Source organism: Alosa pseudoharengus, unplaced genomic scaffold, assembly GCF_046254945.1.
Source record: "Alosa pseudoharengus isolate Yale_2024_CS ecotype anadromous, Long Island Sound unplaced genomic scaffold, YU_APseudo_1.1 YU_APseudo_1.1_scf_19, whole genome shotgun sequence".
Classification (NCBI taxonomy): Eukaryota; Metazoa; Chordata; class Actinopteri; order Clupeiformes; family Clupeidae; genus Alosa; species Alosa pseudoharengus.
Window position 1 is genome coordinate 1,915,236 of NW_027468657.1, and position 9,792 is coordinate 1,925,027.

At 45.9% G+C, this 9,792-nt stretch overlaps 1 protein-coding gene across 2 annotated transcripts; it reads right to left on the reverse strand.

The window, feature by feature from the left end:
• Window positions 1-1,046: 1,046 nt before the first annotated feature.
• LOC143132992 (eukaryotic translation initiation factor 4 gamma 2-like) lies at window positions 1,047-7,124 on the reverse strand. 2 transcript variants are annotated; one of them, XM_076292814.1, is made up of 5 exons: window positions 7,100-7,124; window positions 6,353-6,557; window positions 3,405-3,625; window positions 3,163-3,284; window positions 1,047-2,174 (listed from the first exon to the last, which is right to left on the reverse strand). In XM_076292814.1, the coding sequence occupies exons 1-5, from the start codon at window positions 7,116-7,118 to the stop codon at window positions 2,109-2,111; spliced, it is 633 nt and encodes a 210-aa protein (XP_076148929.1). In that variant the 5' UTR covers window positions 7,119-7,124; the 3' UTR covers window positions 1,047-2,108. The 2 variants fall into 2 exon arrangements, with proteins under 2 accessions (XP_076148929.1, XP_076148930.1); XM_076292815.1 differs by lacking the exon at window positions 7,100-7,124 and adding an exon at window positions 7,016-7,059.
• Window positions 7,125-9,792: the final 2,668 nt, after the last annotated feature.

Below are 9,792 nucleotides of genomic sequence, written 5' to 3' on the forward strand. Positions count from 1 at the left end.
GTGGGATCCGGAAAGGACCACGGGGCGGGAATCAAACCCGGTCATTGTACGGTGCAGGTGTCCAAGCCAGTTGTGCCATAGCTGGGGCCCAAGCACACTACCTTGTACTTACTTACATCAATAAATGCATTCTCTTCACTGCAAAAAATGAATTCTAAGCAAGTGTTATTGATCTTATATTAAGATTAAAAAATCTATTTGGTATTGTTTTTAGTATGAAAAGACTTACCTAGCGCCCTCTCAAAAGATCATTTTGACTTAATTTAAGAAGACTTTAACTTATTTTAAGGAGGCTTATCAAGACAAATTTGCTCAACGCACTGGCAGACAAATTTGCTTGTTTTTAGGACAAATTTGCTTAACGCACTGGCAGACAAATTTGCTTGTTTTCAAGATGAGATGTCTTAAAATAAGTCAATTGTTTTTTAAATTAAGTCAAATTATTTCACAAGAAAGCGCTAGGTAAGTCTCTTTATACTGAAAACAATACCAACTAGTTTTTTTTATCTTGATATAAGATTATTAACACTTGGTTAGATTTTGTTAGATAAGCAGTTTTTGCAGTGTTGATTCCTTCTGTGAGTTCTTGTGTGAAGAGCTCTTCTCTGTGCGGCCACCTGGTTGTCCATGGAGGAACACTGCACAAACTGCTCAGCAATATGGACAACACTTCACATCCCCTGCCCACTTAAAACATCCCTTAATATGGCCATACTGTGAACAAGGATAATCCCAACATCACATGCAATGTCACTTTTACAGTTTTATTTGTACTGACAGGTGGTTGTAACGTAATATTTCTGAGATTGAACAGTTCTGCAATCCTCCATCATAACTGGGTTAAAACCTTTAAGATGTTTCTGCAATCCTCCATCCTAACTGGGTTAAAACCTTTAAGATGTTTCTGCAATCCTCCATCATAACTGGGTTAAAACCTTTAAGATGTTTCTGCAATGTTTCTGCAATCCTCCATCATAACTGGGTTAAAACCTTTAAGATGTTTCTGCAAGTTCTCAGCTTCTCACAAACAAGGCAGGAGACGGATGTGAAATTATTGAGGTTTATTGAAAGATAAGCAGCAGTGGTACAGGACGGACACACACACACACTCATTCTCTCTAACACACACACACACACACACACACACAGGGGGAAGACTGGGAACAGGAGCATACAGTAACAGGCAAGTACACGCATGATCAGAACACAGCCACACAAAACTGCCCCAGGTCACTCTAGAACTGCTCCAGGGAGTCTAGAACCACCCCAGGTCACTCTGGAAGCGCTCCAGGGAGTCTAGAACCACCCCAGGTCACTCTAGAACTGCTCCAGGGAGTGTAGAACCACCCCAGGTCACTCTAGAACTGCTCCAGGGAGTCTAGAACCACCCCAGGTCACTCTAGAAGCGCTCCAGGGAGTCTAGAACCACCCCAGGTCACTCTAGAAGCGCTCCAGGGAGTGTAGAACCACCCCAGGTCACTCTAGAACTGCTCCAGGGAGTGTAGAACCACCCCAGGTCACTCTAGAACTGCTCCAGGGAGTCTAGAACCACCCCAGGTCACTCTAGAAGCGCTCCAGGGAGTGTAGAACCACCCCAGGTCACTCTAGAACTGCTCCAGGGAGTCTAGAAGCACCCCAGGTCACTCTAGAAGCGCTGCAGAGGCAGTGTGTTCTCCCCCTGGTTCATGATTGGCCGAGTATAAATAGGACTGCGGATGCCACCTGTGCGGAGGTGTCGGAACCACATCGAGATTCAGAACCATTTCTTAAAAAACACTGAGGGACAGAGCCTCAGGCAAACGTAAAAAAAGCAAAAACAAAAACAAAAACACCTCCCCTCCTACACACACACTCCAGACATGTTCAACTCCTCTGTTAAAATTATCAATTATCATTATCAATGTCATCCTCTTGTAAGTGGTCAAGCAATTAAAATCCCAACACACATCAGAGAGTCTGCAAAACACCCCCCCCCCACACACACACACACACACGAGGCAGAGCAGCATACTGACAAAGGATGGGGATAAAATCTGCTTGGCCTCAGGACATCAGGTGTGTGTGTGTGTTTGTGTGTGTGTGTGTGTGTGTGTGTGCATTCTCTCTGGTTACTCTTCATCATCTTCAGACTCCTCTTCCTCAGCAGTCTCCAGCCATGTCAGCCATTGGTTCACCTGTAACACACAGTTTTCAGAATCAGAGGGAGAGCGTGTGACATGTAGCAATTCTACCATTCACCACATCACACCACATCACATCTAACACCATTCACCACATCACATCACATCTAACACCATTCACCACATCACATCACACCACATCACATCTAACACCATTCACCACATCACATCACATCTAACACCATTCACCACATCACATCACACCACATCACATCTAACACCATTCACCACATCACATCTAACACCATTCACCACATCACATCACATCTAACACCATTCATCAAATCACATCACATCTAACACCATTCACCACATCACATCAAACACCATTCACCACATCACATCTAACACCATTCACCACATCACATCACATCTAACACCATTCACCAAATCACATCACATCTAACACCATTCACCAAATCACATCACATCTAACACCATCACATCACATCACATCTAACACCATTCACCACATCACATCACATCACATCTAACACCATTCACCACATCACATCACATCTAACACCATTCACCACATCACATCACATCTAACACCATTCACCACATCACATCTAACACCATTCACCAAATCACATCACATCTAACACCATTCACCAAATCACATCACATCTAACACCATTCACCACATCACACCACATCACATCTAACACCATTCACCACATCACATCACATCACATCTAACACCATTCACCACATCACATCACATCTAACACCATTCACCACATCACATCACATCTAACACCATTCACCACATCACATCACATCACATCTAACACCATTCACCACATCACATCACATCTAACACCATTCACCACATCACATCTAACACCATTCACCACATCACATCACATCTAACACCATTCACCACATCACATCACATCTAACACCATTCACCACATCACATCTAACACCATTCACCACACTGTTTTAGGAGACACACAGGGACACACAGACAGCTCACCTGGAAGAGGGCCTTGCCCTTCCCGGGAAACTCCTGAGCCAGATCCTCCTTCCAGGCCAGGAAGGCCTCCTCCTCAATGATCTCCATGTCATACAGGTTCACAAAGTACCGGAGCAGCATACCTGAACACACACACACACACACACACACACACATTAAATCCAGATGCAAGCAGTGCTGTAGGCAAGTGTGTGAGTGTGAGTGTGAGTGTGTGAGTGTGAGTGAGTGTGAGTGCACCGTACCTTTGGGGAAGCCGAGCGTGTGGCAGTGCACCTGCAGAGCGTGGAGTGCGCTGACCTGCAGGTCCGTGTGCTCGTGGAGGAACTTCTGCATGACCGGCTTGAAGGAGAGCAGCAGCTGCTTCTCCTGCTCCTGCAGCTCTCTAGAGGGCGCCAGAGAGCCGTCATCCCACTCCTCCGCCACCACGCCCGCACCCAGCTCCTCACACACGTACTGCAGCAGACTGCACACACACACACACACACACACGGAAATTAATACACACTAATACACACGTACTGCAACAGGCTGGACACACACACACACGGAAATTAATACACACACACACACACACGTACTGCAGCAGGCTACACACACACACGGAAATTAATACACACAAATACACACGTACTGCAACAGGCTGGACACACACACACACGGAAATTAATACACACAAATACACACGTACTGCAACAGGCTGGACACACACACACACGGAAATTAATACACACAAATACACACGTACTGCAACAGGCTACACACACACACGGAAATTAACACACACACACACATGTACTGCAACAGGCTGGACACACACACGGAAATTAATACACATAAATACACACGTACTGCAACAGGCTACACACACACACACGGAAATTAATACACACATAAATACACAAGTACTGCAACAGGCTACACACACACACGGAAATTAATACACACAAATACACACGTACTGCAACAGGCTACACACACACGGAAATTCACACACACACACACACTGCAACAGGCTGGACACACACACGGAAATTAATACACATAAATACACACGTACTGCAACAGGCTACACACACACACACGGAAATTAATACACACATAAATACACACGTACTGCAACAGGCTACACACACACACACACACACGGAAATTAATACACACAAATACACACGTACTGCAACAGGCTGGACACACACACACACACACGGAAATTAAACACAGCTAAAATGCAAAATGCGTACAGATCAAATTTAATACCTGCCCTTATACATTCCCAGACATTTTAAGGTTTTAAATATCAGAAATGAAATACAAGACATTTTAAGTCTTTTTAAGGATTCACAGGGACCCTGGTGTGTGTGTGTGTACCTGGTGATGATGTTGATTAAGCCCTTGTCGGTGTGTAGTGTGTGTGTGTGTGTGTGTGTGTGTGTGAGTGTACCTGGTGATGAGGATGTTGATGAAGCCCTTGTCGGTGTGTAGTGTGTGTGTGTGTGTGTGTACCTGGTGATGAGGATGTGGATGAAGGCCTTGTCAGTGTGTGTGTGTGTGTGAGGTGTGTGTGTGTGTGTGTGTACCTGGTGATGAGGATGTTGATGAAGCCCTTGTCCGTGTGTAGTGTGTGTGTAGCGTGTGTGTAGCGTGTGTGTGTGTACCTGGTGATGAGGATGTTGATGAAGCCCTTGTCGGTGTGTAGTGTGTGTGTGTGTGTGTGTGTGTGTGTGTGTGTGTGTGTGTGAGTGTACCTGGTGATGAGGATGTTGATGAAGCCCTTGTCGGTGTGTAGTGTGTGTGTGTGTGTGTGTGTGTGTGTGTACCTGGTGATGAGGATGTTGATGAAGGCCTTGTCAGTGTGTGTGTGTGTGTGTGTGTGTGAGGTGTGTGTGTGTGTGTGTGTGTGTACCTGGTGATGAGGATGTTGATGAAGCCCTTGTCCGTGTGTAGTGTGTGTGTAGCGTGTGTGTAGCGTGTGTGTAGCGTGTGTGTGTGTACCTGGTGATGAGGATGTTGATGAAGCCCTTGTCCGTGTGTAGTGTGTGTGTAGTGTGTGTCTGAGTCAGAGTTTCCGCTAGAAAAAAATGGTGCCGGTCAAAGTGACCGGCAGAGGTTTCGTTTTCCGGACATTTTGATGATATGCCGGTCTTAGTCAAGTTGAGGAAAACTGGAGACAGGCTATGTAGCTTAAAGAATAATATAATAAGGCTGAATAGAATGCAACATGTTCATTAGCCTAACTTATGTAAACATGCCTAACAAGATCTAGCCAGTATGTACGTTTTCATGGACAGCAAGAGTCCGCTTCGTTCATTGTTTTAAAAAGGCTACGTTGTTTGTTGCTGCTACCCACGTTATCTCCAGTGGTTCCACTGTTTAACTTGCACAGATGCGCACACACAAGAATGAGCGCTCACACCACTACCCCCTAATGCTATGCCTCTTATTTGATAACAATAAATTAAGAAATGTTTCCTATTCTGGGAAATGTTTCGTTTCTTTTTCTTTCGGTCCACGGTTCAATGATACCATTTAATTGTGCCAGAAATTATCCGCGGACCAGTAATCTCCTCGTCGAGGAGGCCCTAACCCTGCAGATCATAGACAGAGAATGCATAGGCCTACTGTACGCTTTGGGTAAAGAACACTTTGCATGTCCAGTGTACACGGAGAATGACAGTGTCTTGGAGAGGCCGCACCCCCCGCAACTCCACTTCCAATGTCACTGATTCCGACAGATACGCCGACACTTCTGCTTTTTATCTGGTGGTGGTGGAGTTGACCGGACATCTGAGGCTTCAGACGTTACCAATGTATCATCCATCGCGTCTGGCCTCTGAAAAAACTTTTAAGGCTAGTCTGCCTGGGCCTGGCCATGTTTGAACCGCCTCACTCATTTGTTCGTTGTTTAACATGGACGTTTTAAGCGTGCGCTTCCTATTTGAAATGCAGCATAGGCTATGCGTGTTGTTTAATAGCTTTCAAACGGTACATTTAAAAACATAGCCAGAGGACGTATTGCTTTAATATAGGCTTACATTTTAAGGCTTATTCTCAAATTCAGATTGCGTTAGGGGGACGGGATTATTAGCCAATTTCAATAGCACAATTTGACCGGAGAGATTTAATTTTGTCGGACATTTCATTTTTTTTCCGGCCAATGTGGTCTGCATGTGTGTAGAGTGTGTGTGTGTACCTGGTGATGAGGATGTTGATGAAGCCCTTGTCCGTGTGTAGGGTGGGTGAGACGTTGTCCTTGACCCAGCGGTAGACGTGCGTGGCCGAGGGGTCCTCTCTGACCCGACGCAGCAGCTCCTTCTCCAGGCGCAGCAGAGGGAACAGGAAGCCCAGCCCCTTCCCCTCCAGCAGCTCCAGCATGCGCTCCTTAGACTGGTCAATCTCTGCACACACACACACACAGTTTAGTGTTACCCGCCAGCATGCGCTCCTTAGACTGGTCAATCTCTGCACACACACACACACAAACACACACACACAGGTTAGTGTTGCCCTCCAACACACTCCTTAGACTGGTCAATCTCTACACACACACACACACACACACACACACACACACACACACACACACACACAGGTTAGTGTTGCCCTCCAACACACTCCTTAGACTGGTCAATCTCTACACACACACACACACACACACAGTTTAGTGCTGCCCTCCAGCATGCGCTCCTTAGACTGGTCAATCTCTGCACACACACACAGTTTAGTGTTGCCCGCATGCGGTCCTTAGACTGGTCAATCTCTGCACGCACACACACACACAGTTTAGTGCTGCCCTCCAGCATGCGCTCCTTAGACTGGTCAATCTCTACACACACAGTTTAGTGTGTGTGTGTACCTGGCAGCATGGCGATCATGTTGATGCGGCTCTGCTGGAAGGTGTGTGTGTGTGTGTGTGTGTGTGGTGTGTGTGTGTGTGTACCTGGCAGCATGGCGATCATGTTGACGCGGCTTGTGTGTGTGAGCCAGTCCTGGTCCTTGAGGCGAGCCGCTTGCTGCAGACACAGCAGGAAGAGGGGGAAGTGGGCTCCGCCCTCCAGGGGCGTGGCCAAGTCAGCCACACCCAGCAGACCCCCAATCACCGCCCTCGCTGCAAACTGGGCCAAGAAGGACTTGAGCAGCGGAACTGAGCCCTCCAGCTCCGCAGAACACTCGAGCACACTCAGGAACGCCTGCACACACACACAGAGAGAAACAGACGGAGAGAGGGGGGTGTGAGTGTGTGAGTGTGTGTGTGTGTGTGGGTCAACAGCTGCCCGTCTAATCGGGTCATTCATGGAGCTAAAACAGCTGAGGAGTCGCACACATTGGAACGTTGGAACATTTGCTAGCAGTTCCATTTGCCTGAACACTCCCAAACAGTTTGAGGAGGTAATTCTCCACACAAACATGTAGTGGAACTGGACAAAATCGTTGATATTTGAAATCTATTCAGAGAACACATTCACCACTGTTTGCCGAATCTGTACGCACCCCTGGCAGTAACAACTGAATATGTATATATTTAGCAGTTGCCAAGATAATATTTATATATTTAGCAGTTGCCAAGATAATATTCATATATTTAGCAGTTACCAAGATAATATTCATATATTTAGCAGTTGCCAAGTTAATATGTTAACGTCTGTTCAATGATCATAGCGATCTATAAAATTATATTTGTGAGAAAATATTCCACAGATGTACAACTTCTGATGCATTAGTTCACAATTGGGTTTGCAATGCACAAATATTGTGCATGTTCTCAGATTATGAAACACGGATGCACACATTTTTTTACATGATTATGTGTTCAGTTTTCAACCGGTGTCGTTTCCAACGTCATACGGCACGTGACCCAACTCAGGTCGTCTACGAGTGATTTAGCACCAGGTTCTTCGCGAACATGCGGTGCAGTGTCAGGAGAGGTGCAGCGCTTTTCCGGCCGCACCCCGACCCAGTCACGAACGGCTCTGCTCACCCGGACCCAAGGGCCCGGGCTACTCCAGACCAACCGAAGCACTTAGGCGCATGGGTATCGCTACGTCTGGGAGAGATTCTGACTTAGAGGCGTTCAGTCATAATCCCGCAGATGGTAGCTTCGCACCAGTGGCTCCTCAGCCAAGCGCACCTCAGGATGTTCTACCAGTCTGTTGTTGCCAGCGTCCTCTTCTATGCAGTGGTATGCTGGGGAGGAAGCGCAAAGAAGAAGGATGCTGGGCGACTTGACAGGCTGGTAAGGAAAGCTGGCTCTGTAGTGGGAGCTGAACTGGAGTGCATCACTTCACTATCTGACAAAAGGACCCTGAACAAACTGATCAACATCTTGGACAATGAGTGTCATCCGCTCTACAGCACTATTAAAAAAGCAAAAGAGCTTGATCAGCTGGAGACTTCGCTCACTGCCATGCACAACTGAAAGGCTGAGGAAGTCATTTGTCCCCAGGGCCATTGAACTGTTCAATGCTTCACTCAAGGGAAGAGGAGAGATAGACTTCTCTGCTTAGTCTGTCTGCCTCTCCACCCTCTCCATGTTTGAGTACTGACTGCCCACTACTGCTTTACTACTGTTTTACTACTGTTTTACTGCTACACTGTTTTTCATGCTATATTAGCACACATGACCAATGGCTTCTGCTCCAATACTGAATGGCTGTAACCCTATTACCTCAACCTATTCTTGCACTGACGTAGTTTTTTATATTACCTTGTCTACATTATACTTTACTCTCTTATTTGTCCATATTATTTATGCTGGTCTCTAGACCTTATTCTTGCACTGTTGCACTGTTGGACTACTTTTGGACTACTTTTTACCATGTTGGACCATGTTGGACCTTACCTGTTGGACTACTTTTTACCGTTGGACCTCACCATGCACACAGAACTACAGGCCAGTCCCGGCCCTGTCACTGCAAGCGTCTCATGCTTGATCATCCTCAAGCACACTGTGAATTTTTTTATTTAATTTATATAGTATATTTAGTATTTAGTTTTGTTAGTTTTTCTTATCTTCTACTGTCTCTATTGTACAGTAGAGTTTGGTTATATGTTTATACTTATGTTTACCATTTCTGCTGTAAGTGCATGTTGTGTGTGATGTCTGTATGCTACTGAGACCTTGAATTTCCCCTTGGGGATCAATAAAGTATCTATCTATCTAGTTGGGATTGTGTGTGCAAATAGCTGTGTCATGAGTCAGCTTTTGGAGTCGGTACGAGTAAATATGAGTGGAGAGGTGGGCTGCTTTTGCGTGCGTATGTTTGTTTCTGTACGTGTGTAAATATGAGTGGAGAGGTGGGCTGCTTTTGCGTGTGTATGTTTGTTTCTGTACGTGTGTAAATATGATGTTTCTGTACGTGTGTAAATATGAGTGGAGAGGTGGGCTGCTTTTGCGTGCGTATGTTTGTTTCTGTACGTGTGTAAATATGAGTGGAGAGGTGGGCTGCTTTTGCGTGCGTATGTTTGTTTCTGTACGTGTGTGGTTATGTTGTTTCTCCCTATACATTGTCAATACAGTCATTATTTGGGTAGTTCTGATGTATGGCTGTGTTATGAGTTGGAGAATGTCTGCTTCTGTGTGTGTGTGTGTGTGTGTGTGTGTGTGTGTGCGCACGCAGGTGAGGGAGTGAGTGG

Excerpts from the sequence above, each read along its gene's own strand:
- LOC143132992 (XM_076292814.1), bottom strand. Across the intron at positions 3,285-3,404 it reads CACGCTCGGCTTCCCCAAAG|GTATGCTGCTCCGGTACTTT; the intron begins GTACGGTGCACT and ends GTGTGTGTTCAG. Across the intron at positions 2,175-3,162 it reads AGGGCAAGGCCCTCTTCCAG|GTGAACCAATGGCTGACATG; the intron begins GTGAGCTGTCTG and ends TGTGTGTTACAG.